Source organism: Gambusia affinis, linkage group LG14 (assembly GCF_019740435.1).
Source record: "Gambusia affinis linkage group LG14, SWU_Gaff_1.0, whole genome shotgun sequence".
NCBI classification, from domain to species: Eukaryota; Metazoa; Chordata; class Actinopteri; order Cyprinodontiformes; family Poeciliidae; genus Gambusia; species Gambusia affinis.
The window spans coordinates 357300-374268 of NC_057881.1; the positions used below are offsets into that span (position 1 = coordinate 357300).

The window sequence follows — 16969 nt, forward strand, 5'->3', positions numbered from 1 at the left end:
TTGCCATGGCAACCAGCATGATTATGGCAACCATCTGACATTATGATTATATTCTGTCAGAACCGATTCCTAAAGCTGTGATGATTTTAGCTGAAGACGGTTCTGTAGCTTTAAACGTTTCAGAACCGTTGCACTCCGATTTCAATCTGTGCCGTTGTCAGAGAAAACATTCGGTGGTTCCATGTGTACATACACTGCGATCAACAAAACTCTTCCCTTTTCCCCAGAAATTGTTGTCGTGTTTTACTGAATAAAAGCTGCAGGGAATCACTTCTCTCCTGACCAAACACTGATCCGCCCAGCGCTTCCAGGAGAGACCGGTCATTAATCAGGAAATTAGTTAAAAAGATTGTTTTTATGTAACAGAAAAACAGATTATTCAGAAACTTCTCAGCTGCCAGTCAGGGCAAGGCGGTTTCCAATTAGGGGCAACATGGGCAACCGCCCAGAGCGGCAGCTTGTGGGGCAGAGGTGATTCATTTCATGCTGCAAACAATTTTGGGCAAAGATTGATGAGTTTTTGAACTTGGACCCAAAACCTGCAATAAATGATATGCAGGCATAAACATTACCACCCCAAGCCATTAGAGGCAGTATCAGGCCCGAAAAGATGCGACTAAAGAGCAGATTTAGAAGATCACAGAAAGCTACAGAATTTGTTAAAAACAGTGAGCTGAGCTGAAGGAAATAAAAGAGAGAAGTTTAAATACATGCTGAGAGTGAAATTCCTTCCTAAAGGTGAAGATATATCACAGATTTCTAAAGGAAATAAAAACGTAAGACCACAGATAATATAGGAAATAGCGCCCCCTTCACTTCTGGAGTGCAATGGTCCCATTTCCATATAAGGTCTGAGACTGACAGTGGACCATCCCGCCCTTCCTGTTAGCTGCAGAGAGGTGGACTTGGCCTTTTGTAGTGTTTAGGTGTGTGTTATGTGTGTGTTATGCCGGTTTAATAAATCCCGTTTCGAAGAATCCTGAGAATAAATCAGATTATTTTATTTTTGTTTTATTGAATTAAAAGTTTCCTGTTGGTTTTTTCACTTATTGTCAACCTTCAGGACAAACAGGCGGGATGAGGTGAGGACAAACAGTCTCTCATTGGACGCTCTGAAGCCCAGGACTGCTTTGTCTGAGTCCAGGCTGGACACCTGTTGCTTGGCAACCTGTCCCACCTGGCGGCCCTGCTTCCTGTTGAACAGGACCGTTTCCACAGGCGACGGCTGTCGGTAGAGGAAGACGCGGCGCAGACACTCACACAGCGCGGCGAAGGAGAAATCTGGAGCGCAGGTGGAGAACTTCCTGTCCCTCTTGGACGCCTGGACGTAACCTGGGAGGACAGAGACAAGCTGAGGGGACAGAGACAAGCTGAGGGGACAGAGATGTCCTCCTGCAGCTTGCTGTGATCAGCTCTGACCATTGTGTCATCTTATTATTGATAACTTTTTATCTGATTTTAAAGTTTTTAATGCTCAGAGAAAATATTAAAAATATATTTAATCTGTTTTACTTCACATGTTTACATCAACCCAGAACAATCCATGCTTTCTGTTAGGAACACTTCCTGCTTCTTGTTTCCTAGGAGGGGCTGCAGGAGGGCAATGCAAACATCTGGTGTAAGAGCCAGAATCCCGACTCGGTTCTGCCAGGACAAACAGACCAAAACTCCAAGAAACTGGTATAAAAAGTCCAAGTTTCTGCAGCCAGAGCTTCATTAGTCAGAGAAGCAGTGAAGCTTTTCTGAAACATCTCCCAGATCTGCAGCAGAACCTCAGATCTAAATCCGACCCGCTGGGTTCCTCACCTAGGGCGTTGAAGGTGGCGATGTGCTCCCAGAGGTCGCCGGGTCGGTCCGGACGTGGCTGCCAAACCAGGGCGTCCACATCGTGACGCAGACAGAGACACGGCATCTGAGACGGGTCCACGTTCACGGAGAACAGGAACTGATGTCCACCCAGGTTCACCTGGAGGACGGAGACAGACAGACATCCGTCAGAGAGACGGAGACAGACAGACATCCGTCAGAGAGACGGAGACAGACAGACATCCGTCAGAGAGACGGAGACAGACAGACATCCGTCAGAGAGACGGAGACAGACAGACATCCGTCAGAGAGACGGAGACAGACAGACATCCGTCAGAGAGACAGAGACAGACAGACATCCGTCAGAGAGACGGAGACAGACAGACATCCGTCAGAGAGACAGAGACAGACAGACATCCGTCAGCAGTCCTTTGCTGTCTACTGATGCTCATTGTTTCACAGCGCTTGTTGTTAGCTTGTTGCTGTTCAGAGTTAAACTTGTAGTTGATCACAAATCAGTTTGATATTTTTCAGTTTTATTCTGAATCAGAGTAAACTAATGATGCTCAGTTATTGATTTAATTTGTAACTTAATAATTAATTAATTAAACATTGTGGATTTTATTGAGCAGACCTTTAGCTTTGAGCTAATTTCATATTCAGTTCTGTTTCCCCTCTCCTTGTGCTGCCACCTTATGGTGGTGGAGGGTTTGAGGCCCCAATGATCCTGGGAGCTCTGCTGTCTGGGGCTTCATGCCCCTGGTAAGGTCACTAAGGCAGACAGGTCCAGGTGAGGGACCAGACAAAGTGCAGCCTGAAGACCCTGATGATGAGAAACAACTTTGGACTTGGTGTTCCCTCGCCCGGACGCGGGTCACCGGGGCCCCACTCTGGAGCCAGGCCTGGGGGGGGCAATGATGGTGAGCACCTGGTGGCCAGGCTTTTACCCATGGAGCCCGGAGAGGAAACATGGCCCCCCCTCCCATGGGCCCACCACCGGTGAGAGGGGCCAACGGGGTCGGGTGCATTGTGTGATGGGTGGCGGCTGAGGGAGGGGACCCTGGCGGTCTGATCCTCGGTTGCAGAAGCTCTTGGGACGTTGAATGTCACCTCTCTGGTGGGGAAGGAGCCGGAGCTAGTGTGTGTGAGGCTGAGAGGTTCTGGTTAGAAATAGTCGGTCTCACCTCGACGCATGGTTCTGGTTCTGGAACCAGTCTCCTTGAGAGGGGCTGGACATACTTCCACTCTGGAGTTGCCCAAGGTGAGAGGCGTCGGGCAGGAGTGGGCATACTTGTTGCTCCCCATCTCTGTGCCTGTACGTTGGGGTTTACCCCGGTGAACGAGAGGGTAGTCTCCCTCCGCCTACGGGTGGGGGGACGGGTCCTGACTGTCGTTTGTGCTTACGGGCCGAACGACAGTTCAGGTTACCCATCCTTTTTGGAGTCCCTAGAGGGGGTACTGGAGAGTGCTCCACCTGGGGACTCCCTTGTTCTGCTGGGGGACTTCAACGCTCACGTGGGCAACGACAGTGAGGCCTGGAGGGGCGTGGCTGGGAGGAACGGCCCCCCCGATCTGAACTCGAGTGGTGTTCTGTTGTTGGACTTCTGTGCTGGTCATGGATTGTCCATAACGAACACCATGTTCAAGCATAAGGGTGTCCATATGTGCACTTGGCACCAGGACACCCTAGGCTGCAGATCGATGATCGACTTTGTCATCGTTTCATCAGATCTGTGGCCGAATGTCTTGGACACTCCGGTGAAGAGAGGTGCGGTTCTGTCCACTGACCACTACCTGGTGGTGAGTTGGCTCTGCTGGTGGGGGAGGATGCCGGTCAGACCTGGCAGGCCCAAACGTGTTGTGAGGGTCTGCTGGGAACGTCTGGCGGAATCCCCTGTGAGACTTTAACTCCCATCTCCGGCAGAACTTCGAACACGTTCCGGGGAAGGTGGGGGTCATGGAGTCTGAGTGGACCGTGTTCTGTACCTCCATTGTCGAGGCGGCTCATCTGAGCTGTGGCCAAAAGGTTGTCGGCGCATGTTGTGGCGGCAACCCTCGAACCCGTTGGTGGAAACCTTCAGTGAGGGAAGCTGTCAGGCTGAAGAAGGAGTCCTATTGGGCCTTTTTGGCCTGTGGGACTCAGAAAGCAACTGAAGGGTACCGGCGGGCGAAGCGCATGCGGCTCGGGTGGTTGCTGAGGCAAAAACTTGGTTGTTCAAGGAGTTTGGAGAGGCCATGGAGAAAGACTTCAAGGCGATTCTGGTCCACCATCCGGCGTCTCAGGAGGGGGAAGCAGTGCAGCACCAACACTGTTTACAGTGGGGATGGTCTCCTGCTGACCTCAACTCAGGATGTTGTGGGCCGGTGGGCAGAATACTTTGAAGACCTCAATCCCACCAACATGCCTTCTATTGTGGAAGCTGAGCCTGGGGACTCTGGGTTGGGCTCTCCAATCTCTGGGGTCGAGGTCGCCGAGGTGGTCAAAAAGCTCCTCGGTGGTCAAAAAGCTCCTCGGTGGCAGGGCCCCGGGGGTGGATGAGATCCGCCTGGAGTTCCTTAAGGCTCTGGATGTTGTAGGATTGTGTTGGCTAACGCGACTCTTCAATATCACATGGACATCGGGGGCAGTTCCCCTGGATTGGCAGACCGGGGTGGTGGTCCCCCTGTTCAAAAAGGGGGACCGGAGGGTGTGCTCCAATTACAGGGGGGTCACACTCTTAAACCTCCCTGGCAAGGTCTATTCGGGGGTTCTGGAGAGGAGGGTCCGTCTGATTGTTGAACCTCAGATTCAGGAAGAGCAGTGTGGTTCTGGTTCTGGTCGTGGAACACTGGACCAGCTCTACACCCTCAGCAGGTCCTGGAGGGTTCTGGGAGTTCGCCCAACCAGTCTACATGTGTTTTGTTGACTTGGAGAAGGCGTTCGACCGTGTCCCTCGGGGAGCCCTGTGGGGGGTTCTCCAGGAGTATGGGGTACTGGGCTCCTTGATACGGGCTGTCAGGTCCCTGTACGACCGGTGTCAGAGTCTGGTCCACATTGCCGGCAGTAAGTTGGGCTCGTTTCCAGTGAGAGTTGGACTCCGCCAGGGCTGCCCTTTGTCACCGATTCTGTTCATTACTTTTATGGACAGAATCTCTGGACCAGCCAAGGTGGTGAGGGGATCCGTTTTGGTGGCCTTAGGATCAAATCTCTGTTTTTTGCGGATGATGTGGTTCTTTTGGCTTCATCAGGTCGTGATCTGCAGCTCTCACTGGAGCGGTTCGCAGCCGAGTGTGAAGTGGCTGGGATGGCGATCAGTGCCTCCAAATCTGAGGCCATGGTCTTGAGCTGGAAAAGGGTAGAGTGCCTTCTCCGGGTCAGGGGGGGTGTCCTGCCCCAAGTGGAGGAGTTCAAGTATCTCGGGATCTTTTTCACAAATGAAGGAAGAAGGGAGCGGGAGATTGACAGGCAGATTGGCGCAGCGTCTGCCGTCAAGCGGGCGCTAAAGAGAGCTGAGCCAAAAAGCGAAGCTCTCGATTTACCAGTCGATCTACGTTCCCACCCTCATCTATGGTCATGAGCTTTGGGTCATGACCGAAAGAACGAGATCACGGATACAAGCGGCCGAAATGGGTTTTCTCCGTAGGGTGTCTGGGCTCTCCCTTAGAGAGAGAAGCTCAGTCATCCTGGAGGGACTCAGAGTAGAGCTGCTGCTCCTTCACATCGAGAGGGGCCAGTTGAGGAGCATCTGGTCAGGATGCCTCCTGGACGCCTCCCTGGTGAGGAGTTCATGTCCCACCGGGAGGAGGGGAAACCCAGGACACTCTGGAGGGACAATGTCTCTCTGCTAGCCTGGGAACGCCTTGAGATTCCTGGGAATGCCTTGAGATTCCTGGAGGAGCTGGAAGACGAGACTGGAGAGGGAAGACTGGGCCTCCCTTCTGAAACTGCTGACCCCACGACCCGACCAGGATAAGAGGAAGAAAATGGATGGATGATTTCTGTTTCCTCTAGATGCTAGCTAGATGGTAGCCTTTTCTGTTTCCTGAGGATCTTGATCGTCTCTCCGCTCAGCGACAGGCAGCAGGATGCAGCAATGCATCATGGGCTTTATTTCCATCCAGGGAATTTATATTGTTATCCATCTGTTTTACGGTCCAGATGTTTATGCTGAGATAATTCCTGGAATGACGAAGAGGAAGAAAGATGAAGGCTGATGCTATCTGACCAAACTGCCGTCATAAACTGGGTCAGACCAGATATGGACATCAGAACCGTCTGGACCTTGAGCAGCACCAGCCTGCCACCTCATGAAACACCTCAAAAATATTTTCTGATCATAAAAATGATTAAAAATAAAATCTGTCTGAATTTACAGAACACATTATCAGTTTTTATTAATAAACCCATCAGACTGGTTGAACTCAGTCCGACCAGAGGTACTGATGGACCTCAGAGGTTCTGGTGGGTTTCAGAGCCCATCAGAACCTGGCTCTGGTACCAGAACTGCCTGATGCTTTCAGAACATCAGCTCCTCTTTTAGACCAATCAGAAACTTTAATGTTTGCTCAAAGTCCGACTTGGCAGAGAAGGTTCTGGTCCTGGTTCTGCTTCTCTGTCTGCTGTTGTGCCCAGCAGATTAAGGTTCTGGCTACTTTCTGACCCAGATGCTGGCCTTCAGAACCGAACTGGGTTCGCTGTCTGACCCACCATGAATCAGGCAGATTTCAGTTTAACGTCGTGAGGCCCACAATGCTTGGCGGCGCCGACCCGGGATGCTCGTCTGAGTCCAGGTTTCTCGCTACCGGACCTCCCTCTGGTCCTGGTTCTGGTTCCCCGTCTGCTGTGAGTCCCACTGTTTAGAGAGAAATCTGGTGCTGGTCCAATTCAGGACTCCATCATCAGAACCGCCATCAGGCAGGTCCAGTCACTAGAACCACAGCCTGCTTCTGTGGTTAGGAGCCGCAGTCAGAACCCCTGGGGTCGGGTCGGCAGGTTCAGCTGGGATGAATCCAGAACCTGCATCTCATTACTGATCAGCTGCTGATCAATAATCACGTTTCTCTTCCTCATCAACCTGAAGATCAATAATCCTGGTATATTTAGTCACCGGACCGGACCGGAACACAAACGAGTTTAGAATTTCTAAGAATACTTAGAAACCAGGTTTCTGTTTTCTAGAAACTTTTCTTGGATCCGATTCCAGCCTCTTAAGAGACGGGAAGACTGAACCCATGGACTGGACCTGGTCTTGTTCAGGTTCTGGTTCAGTGACGTGCGGTGAGGTTCATAGCTGGTGAGGCTCTGATTTAATCATAATCAGATTTACAAATATAGACCCCCTGCATATTATTGTTTACATAAGGAAAATTCGCGCATGCGGACAACGCTGGAGGGCAAAAAGATTATTCTTCAACATGTCATCCTTAGCCGCGCTGCCGCCGTACAATAACTCCGTTACTTTATTCAAACGTGGACATGTAGATATTATTAATTTCGTGCTATGCTCCACAGAAAAGGGAAAATCTTTTAAAGTACAATTCGACACCACTTCTCTCTCGCCCTGTGTATCAGCGCAGCGCAGACTCGTTGCCATAGCAACTGAAAACGCGACAAAAAAACAACAACAACAACACTACTCAAAAATTTCCCACACAGAGAGCAGGACATTCAGTAGTATGATGGTGCAGTAGTTTGGTTTTAGGTTATGGTTTTTGTAATTACCTTAAAAATGACCATAATAAGTGATTGAAGTGGTAAGAGGAGAAAACTATAAATATACCGCTGCACTTTACTGTAGGGCTAGCTCCACGGCTAGCTCCATTATTAGCTCCACGGCTAGCTCCATTATTAGCTCCACGGCTAGCTCCATTATTAGCTCCACGGCTAGCTCCATTATTAGCTCCACGGCTAGCTCCATTATTAGCTCCACGGCTAGCTCCATTATTAGCTCCGCGGCTAGCTCCATTATTAGCTCCACGGCTAGCTCCATTATTAGCTCCATGGCTAGCTCCATTATTAGCTCCGCGGCTAGCTCCATTATTAGCTCCGCGGCTAGCGGACTTGTCCATGACTTGTCCATGGCTAACTCCCTGGCCAGCTCCAGGGTTAGCTCCATGGTTAGCTCCATGGCTAGCTCCTTTGCCAGCTCCATGGCTAGCTTGCTGTTACTGTCTCTTACTCTGCAGTGGAGTCTGAATGTCTGGGATCATGAGCTTCTAAGCATTCGAATAGGAAAATGCTAAAATTCAGTGATTTTGAAGAAAAAATAATCAGAATTGGTTAAGCTAAATGAAAAATAAATACTTCATAGTACCATCCACAGTGTAGCATAGCAACATAAATAATTGTATCATTATATTTTTCTATTATGACAGGTGAGGCTCTGCCTCACTTGCCTCCCCTGACCGGACGTCACTGGGTTCAGATCCTGGTCCTGTTTCAGGTTCTGGTTCTGGTCTTGTTTCTGGATCTGGTACTCACCACCTGGGTCGGACTGAGCGTCTCCCCGTCGAAGTGTGTGAGGCTGAAGCCGTCGTCGGGGAAACCGTCGCAGTCCTCCAGCTCCTGGGAGCTGCATGGCGGCTTTTCCTGCTCGCTGTTCTGGACACAGAGGAGGAGAATCAGCCGCCGCGGATTAGCATCAGTTAGCATATGAAAAAGTGGTTGTGCTAGAAACCGGCCGGGCCGGAGACCCAGGCTACTCAGAGTGAGCTGGCACAACGTTGCCATGGCGACAGCTTGATGCTGCGGATCATCTCTGCCTCCCAGGTCTATAACCGCCCTCCTGCTGCTCATCCTGAGCATGGCGCTGCTCCTCACCGGGTCCTCAGAGGTTAGGTGAGTCAGGCGGTCGTGGATGAGCGCTGCCTGCTGGTTGCTCAGCACCAGCTCCCCTGTCCTGTTCCCCAGCACCAGCTCCGGCCACATGGGTCCCTCACTGAGCTTCTGCAGGCTCACCTCCAGGCTGGGGGCAACACACACAGCTAGCACAGTTAGCTCTGTTAGCATAGTTAGAACACAAATTGCTGTGTTAACCAGGATCTGCCATGAACAGCACAGAGTAGAAGACAAAGAATCCTGAGCCCCCAGAGCCACATAAATTCGGTTCTAAAGTGGGGCTTGTCCCAGCTGCAGAACCTTTCCAGAACCAGAGGACTAAAGTCTCAGATCAGAGAAACTCATCCAGGCTTTAGTTTCTCTTTAGTGTTTGATTCCAGCAGCAGCGTCTTCTCAAGTCTGATTGGCAACCCGACGGTCCAGAACACTGCTGCTGGAGTTCTGACTAGAACCAGGAGCATGGCTCCAGAACCAGACATGGAGAAACCCTGAGTTCCTTTCAGGCGAACTCGGCTGGTTGGAGTTTGATGGATTATTGATTCATTTTTTATTCTGCCTCTGAAATGTAAACGTTTTTTATTTGTTGTGTTTTTATCACGTAAAGGTGAATTGACTTGTTACTGAAATGTGACGCTAATAAATGTGACACGACTCCAAATTACACCTCAGCGTGTCAGAGGCGAGAAGCACTGACAAAGTGTCCTCGGTGGAGCCCACCTACCTCTGGATGAGAGGGAGGTGGGCTACACCAACACTATACATAGCAGAAGCTAATGCTAAAGGGCTGTAGTAACACTATATGTAGCAGAAGCTAATGCTAAAGCGCTGTAGTAACACAACCTCCAATGGTCGAAAGAACTGCAGGTCCAAACAGTGACTGCTGGAACCCCACCTGTTGCTGTCGCTGATGGTCCAGGCGCTGGCCTCAGGGTCCACAGACGCGTACAGCTGACCTTCCACTATCGGGGGGCAGCCCCGAACCCCGATGCTCAGGCTGTCCGCCGTCAGCCGGAAGCTCACGTCCTCCTTGGCCACGCCTCCAGGAAGGCGGACGCAGACGGTGAGGTCCTCTGCCGTCTGCTGCCAGAAGTACAGCGGATCTGAAACCAGAGCAGACCGGCTCAGGCCAGAAGCCCAAGATAACAATAGGAACTTCTATAGTGGTGGCATTTGATTGCAATTTTTCATCAAGTTAATTTCATGGTCTGTGATTCAGTTTTAGGGGTCTTTTGTGGCTCTAGTGTCCCATATTCGAAAGTAGGCTGACAGGAAAGGGGGAAGTAGAGGGGGGAAGACATGCAGCAAACGTCGGCCGGGTCCGAGAATTGAACCCGCGACCGCCACGTCGAGGACTCAAAGCCTCCAAATGTGGGTTGCGCTATCCCTTACGCCACCACATCACGCCCAGTTTTAGTCACATTTTAATCAAAAACCATAAAATTGACAATAATGGGCAACATTTTAAATTCTAAACATATTTGTGCTGCTAATGTATCAAATAATTAAGTTAAACTCCAAATACATTTAAAGTTTTTAATCTGTTCTTCCACCATCGAGCTGGAGCAGAGGGTTCATTCTGCTTCTTCAGAAATGGATGCTGACATTAGCGTTAGCTGCTACATGTTAGGATTCAAATAATTTTCAAAGTTTGAAACGAGTTTGAAACGAGCAGCTTCTTTGAGACCCTGCCTGCTCCGATTTATGAAATAAAAAAACGATGGTGGCGGCTGTAAATGTGAACAATCTCACATAAAGCACTGAGCAGACATTTTACTTCTGAAATCCAGGGATTATGAAAACTGAGAGGTTACATATTAAATATGATCAGCAGATATTCTCCTGCTTCCTCTGAGCTGCTGAGTGAACAGGGAAAACAGTTTGGAGAAACACATTTCATTTTATTTCCTTTTTTGTTTTGTAAAATAAATCTAATCAAAATAAAAGTATGCCACACTTTTAAGATTCTATTTCAACCTCTGTGTTAATTTGTTTCGCAGATAAAATCAAGAAAAACAATAGTTTAAGGCTGGATCCAATCTGACCTCTGACCCAGTCTGACCTTTGACCCACCTGTCTTGTCCAGCTCGCTGAGCTCCGGTGGCGGCGGCGGCTCCACAGGTCGGCCATTGACGTGCGTAAAGACAAACGGTTTCTCTGCAGCCAGCATCAGCCCTTCACCCCGCGGTGCCACGGCGGCGTAGTGCGGCACCGACTTCCCTCTCAGGACCCTCCTCTTCCTCACCTCGTACTTCCTCTCCTGTCCTGCAGGTGGAGACCAGCACAAGGTGCTTTCAGCCATCTTTAATATCTGCTTTATTAATCAGAGCAAATGTCAGGAAGCTTCCTGAAAATCCCCCGTCTCCGCAGGGATGTTCTGGTCCGGCTCACCCACCGGATCCGGCGGCGCCGCCCACTGTGACCCACTCCAGGGACACAGAGTAGCCGCTTCCTGTGGACTCCAGCGGTTCCTTCTGCACACGCAGCAGCAGCACCTCTACGGAGTGACAGCCACCCTGAACGTGAGAGACGCTGTGCAGGATGGTGAACGGCTCCCCCATGTGGTCGCTGAACAGAACCTGCAGGAACCGCATGAGATAAAGGAAGTGAACTAAACCCAGAGACAGAATGTTCTCTATATCTGTGGTCCCCAACCTTCTTAGTGGAGCGGACCGGAGGGTGCGCGCCATAATGTTGGTTCAATGTTAGCCTGATGGTGCCCTTATGCCAGGCTGCTGCTAACTTGATATTAGCCCATTGTTTGCCTGATGCTCATACCTTAAGATGGTAGCCTTTATGCTAGCCCAATGTTTGCCTAATGCTAGCTTGACGCTAACCTGATTTTAGCCTGAAGTTGGCCTAATGTCAGTCAGATGTTAGCCTGATGCTATCCAGATGTAAGCCCAATGCTAGCCTCATGCTAACCTGATGTTAGCCAATGTTTGCTTGACGCCAACCTGCTGTTAACCTGATGCTAGCTAGATGGTAGCCTGATGCTAGCTTGATGTTCGCATGATGCTGTCTGATGCCAGTCCAATGTTAGCCTGATGTCAGTGAGATATTTGCCCGATCCAAGCCAGATGTTAGCCCTATGCTAGCCTCATGCTAACTTGATGTTAGCATGATGTTAATTTGATGCTAACCAGATGCTAGCCTGGTGCCAGTTCGATATTTGCCCGATGTTCGCCTGATGTCAGCCACATGCTAGCCTGATGCTAGGCTTATCTTCAGATCTATCCCAGGTCTTCCTCATGGTTCTGGTGCAGCTTAGTCCAATGAAGCTAGCCAACGTTGTACATGCTGAGATGAGCAGTTGGGGTTGCGACCCCTCCATCTGTCTCTCTCACCTCCCACCTGCAGGCTCCGCCGTCTCCCCTCCTGCCGGTGCGGAGGAGCAGCAGCTGCCCGGTGCCGTCAGACAGCGCCGCCCAGGTGGCCGAGGTGAGGCTGATGGAGGCGCAGAGCCGATCCTCGGCCCGGCCGGACTCGGAACCAAAGCTGAAGACCTCCTTGGGCTTCCCCAGAGCCGTATCCTGGAACCAGAACCAGAGCAGAGTCCAGAGAGGAACCAGTTCAGGACCGGTCACCGGACACAGATCATCTCTGCAGTAACACTTCACTCAGAACTCGGGCCTGACTGGAGCTCCGTATCCCAGCCATCCGGTCCATCAGAACCACCAGGCAGAGTCTAACCGGGTCACAGGAAGCTGGACCGTGATCCACTTTCCAGCTTAATCTATTCCAGATTTTCTTCTAGAAAGTTCAGATCAGAGTGGTGATGGTTCTGACCCAGTAAAATCTTCATAACCTTCTGGATTCAACCAGTTTCTCCATCCAAAGGGTCTCAGGGCGCCTCGCTCTGCTGGAGGACTTCCTGGTTTCTGACCAATCAGAGCCCAGAAAGCAGAGCCATGCCCACTCTGGGGAAAATGGACCCAGAGGTTCTGGTGCTCATCTGGAGAAGATGTGGATAATCTGGGTTAATAATCTGGTACTCCCATCAGAACCTCAGGAGCTCCTTCTGATTACAGCCTAAAGAACACGGCCATCAGAACCAGAACCACTGTGTGGTTCAGCTCTTCAAACAGGAAGAGCAATTTCAGCCTCCTGTTTACCTTTCATACATTTCATTAGGACCATTAGAGCATCTTTCACCATTTACCTCATTAAACTTAGCTTCAGTGTGATCAGCAGGCATGTTTTCTAATTACGTTGTGCAGAAAAAAATATTTAAAAACTGAGTTATCTTTCAGGTTTTAATATAAAAAAAAAATATTAGACTAAATAGTTTGACGCTGGTGTTAACAAAGTGCCTAAATATGATTTTAAATTAATTTTTTGTCAAGTTGGCATATGCAATTATCATTTTTCTGTGTAAAACACTACAAACACGACAAAGGACTGTTGATCAAAGGTAGGGAGGGATCAGGCACATCTATATGGAGGATTAAAAAGGACAAAATTAATACATTAAGTCATTAAATAAATTCACCATAAAATAAACTCTTAATCAGATGATTACATATGTCATTAAATAATTTAAATACACACTTGTAATATCAGACAGTTAATCAGATGTATATTTATTTATTTCGCACTTCCCATTTCTTAGCATGAGAAGCTAAACGCAGCGGCTGCCAGTCAACCAAAGGACGGAGTCGTGTTCACCGACTTCAACAGTCTTGCCTGTCAGAACAGAACCAGACTGACTGGTTCTGGTTCTGGTTCTGGTTCAGTCCTCTGCTAACAGCGCAGCCGAAGCAGAGGACACAGGATGATCACCATTTAGTCATTATCTCTGATTACAGACGGACATAAAAGCAGCTCCGCAGCCGACCTGGATCAGAACCAGAACTCATTTCCGTAATCACTGCTGCGATTATTGACGTTGTTATTACCTGACAGAGTCCAGACCCAACAGAACTTCTTCAGAATCCTTTAATTTACCATCATTAATAACTGCCTGCTGCATCGAGCCAGCTGCAGAGCAACAGCACCCCCTGCTGGACCCTCAGAGCAACAGAGCCTTCCCGCAGAACCGGAGTGGGTCAGGTCCAGTAAGCCGGTTCTGGAGGTGCAGAGACTCACCAGGGTCACGCTGAGGCTCAGAACCCGTCCTCTGGAGTCCACAAACAGAACGCTGTCCTGGTACCACGGGTCCAGCTGCAGGTGGTTGAACATGCCGAACGCCTGCAGGTGCTCCAGGGTGTAGTGAGCGTCCTTCAGCTGCAGCTCCTCCACCGCTGCAGCGCAGAGGACAGGACCGGTTAGACCAGGGGTGGGCAGTCCTGGTCCTGGAGGACCGGTGTCCTGCAACTCTTAGAGCCTCCCTGGTCCAACAACCTGAACGCAACAGCTGGTTCTCTGGAGAACCAGTCGGGTTCTCCAGAATCCTGCTGATGATCTCATTATGCGACTCAGGTGCGTTGAAGTAGAGAAACATCTAAAGGTTGCAGGAGACCGAACCTCTGGACCTGCAGGACCAGGAGTGCCCAGCCCTGGGTTAGACAGAACCAGAACCACGGTTCATCCTGACCCACGTCCAGTAGCTTCATCCAGACCAGAGCCATGAATGAATGGATGAATGGATGAATGAATGAATGAATGGATGAATGGATGGATGGATGAATGAATGGATGAATGAATGAATGAATGAATTAATGAATGGATGGATGAATGAATGGATGGATGAATGAATGGATGAATGAATGAATGAATGAATGGATGGATGAATGGATGGATGAATGAATGGATGGATGAATGAATGAATGAATGAATGAATGAATTAATTAATTAATTAATGAATGGATGGATGAATAAATGGATGGATGAATGAATGGATGGATGAATGAATGAATGGATGAATGGATGAATGAATGGATGGGTGAATGAATGGATGGATGAATGAATGGATGAATGAATGGATGGATGAATGAGTGGATGGATGAATGAATGGATGAATGAATGAATGGATGGATGAATGAATGGATGAATGAATGGATGGATGAATGAATGAATGGATGAATGAATGAATGAATGAATTAATGAATGGATGGATGAATGAATGGATGAATGGATGAATGGATGAATGAATGGATGGATGAATGGATGGATGAATGAATGGATGGATGAATGGATGGATAGATGACTGAATGAATGGATGAATGAATGAATGGATGGATGAATTGATGAATGGATGGATGAATGAATGGATGGATGAATGAATGGATGGATGAATGGATGGATAGATGACTGAATGAATGGATGAATGAATGAATGAATGGATGGATGAATGGATGGATGAATGGATGGACGGATGGATGGATGAATGAATGGATGAATGAATTGATGAATGTATGGATGATAGATGAATGGATGGATGAATGAATGAATGGATGGATGAATGAATTGATGAATGTATGGATGATAGATGAATGGATGGATGAATGAATGGATGGATGAATGACTTGATGAATGTATGGATGATAGATGAATGGATGGATGAATGAATGGATGGATGAATGAATGAATGGATGGATGAATGGATGAATGAATGGATGGATGAATGGATTAATGAATGGATGAATGGATGGATGGATGAATGAATGGATGAATGAATGGATGGATGAATGAATTGAAGAATGTATGGATGGATAGATGAATGGATGGATGGATGGATGAATGGATGGATGAATGAATGAATGGATGAATGAATTGAAGAATGTATGGATGGATAGATGAATGGATGAATGGATGGATGGATGGATGGATGAATGAATGAATGGATGAATGAATGGATGGATGAATGGATGAATGAATGGATGAATGAATGGATGGATGAATGAATGGATGGATGAATGAATGAATGGATGGATGGAGTTAAAGTCCAGATAATTCAGGTCGACCCACAAAGGGAAAAACTGAAAATATTTTGACGTTTGTGATTTGTTTTGTAGAAAAGAAATAAATAAAATTGTTTCAAATGAAATTTGTTATAAAAAGTTTGTAGATTTAATGTTGCAGCTGTTGGTTGTTTTTTTAAAATCTGATTTAAACTTTTTATTTTGCTTCATTCAAAGTTAACATTAACCTCTTTTAACCTCTTAGTGTCCAGAACCACAGCTGGTTCTTTGGTTCTGGACCAGAAAAGGTGGAGGTCAGGTCAGTTATGATCAATCTGCTCCAAACAGCAAATATGACGTCAGACCAGGTCTGGATGACGTCAGAGGTTGTTAATTGAGTCGATAAGATATGAACAGAACCACGATTCTGTTGATCTGGGCCCTGAGGAGGTCCGCAGAACCTTTTGGTCCAGTTAAAGTTTACTGGAAATTCTGGCAGAAAGTCTGGACCACCATGATCCGGTCCAGGTCAGACTTTATTCTCAGGTTCTAAATGTTCTAAATCAGGGGGACCCAGAGTGGGTTCTGGAGGTCCGGCGTCCTGCAGGTTTTATTCTCTCCCTGGTTTTACTAACAACCTTTCAGCGGGTCCACGTTTCCTTTCACTGGATCCAGGTGCGTTAAACCAGGGAGACTAAAACATGCAGGATGCCGGACCTCAGGGACCCACTTTGGACACCCGGGTTCTAAAGGTTCCGCTCAGCTGCTGTCGGAACCTCACCCGCGTCCAGCTCCACGGTGTAGGTCGGGATGGGGTCCAGAGACAGCCGGTAGCTCTCAAAGTTCGGGTCCAGCAGGTCTCGGTTCACCTTCAGACTGTAGTTCGCTGCGGCCATGACTTCCGTCCAGCCAGAACCCAAACAGAACCCAAACAGAACAACGATGGTGAAGCGAAAGATTCACGTTTTCCTGTTTCCACACGGAGCCCATAAGCGGCGGACCTCCAGGTGCATCATGGGAGGAGGAGTTCTTGATCTCTCTGCCCGGTTAAACGCGCTTTAACCGGGATTTTACATTTAGGACTCATGTGATGTATTTTTAACTTATTTCTGGGAGGAATATGCCAGCTATTGGACCGGAACCACAAGGATTCCGAATCTGTTCCCAGCGGAACCATCCAGCTCCACCTGCCCTGTCCGAACCGAGGGACGCTTGAGAGAGAGAGAGAGAGAGAAGCGGCTTCTGAACTCAGCACCGTCACACAGACATTATGCAAAACGTTCTTCCCCTTGAAAACAACCTGAAGGTGAATCCTGGAGCGACAGCAACAATTCTGGCTCATCCTGCCGCTGATCCACTGCAGGAGAGACAATCAGAGAAGGAAACATTTCCTCATCCTCATCATCCCATTGGTCAGACTGAGAACTGTTAACAGCAAACGCTCTGAAGGAGTCTGGAAGAGAGGCACAACTTTCTCCTTTCAGCCTTAACTCAAGTCTGCTGGATG

At 48.6% G+C, this 16969-nt stretch overlaps 1 protein-coding gene across 2 annotated transcripts; it reads right to left on the reverse strand.

Annotated features, from left to right (window-relative positions):
• Nucleotides 1-974: 974 nt before the first annotated feature.
• nudcd1 (NudC domain containing 1) lies at nt 975-16462 on the reverse strand. 2 transcript variants are annotated; one of them, XM_044138834.1, is made up of 10 exons: nt 16244-16462; nt 13709-13863; nt 11968-12153; nt 11016-11199; nt 10694-10885; nt 9516-9723; nt 8606-8750; nt 8267-8381; nt 1807-1966; nt 975-1332 (listed from the first exon to the last, which is right to left on the reverse strand). In XM_044138834.1, the coding sequence occupies exons 1-10, from the start codon at nt 16356-16358 to the stop codon at nt 1257-1259; spliced, it is 1536 nt and encodes a 511-aa protein (XP_043994769.1). In that variant the 5' UTR covers nt 16359-16462; the 3' UTR covers nt 975-1256. The 2 variants fall into 2 exon arrangements, with proteins under 2 accessions (XP_043994769.1, XP_043994768.1); XM_044138833.1 differs by having other exon boundaries at nt 8267-8386.
• Between the last annotated feature and the right edge of the window lie 507 nt (nt 16463-16969).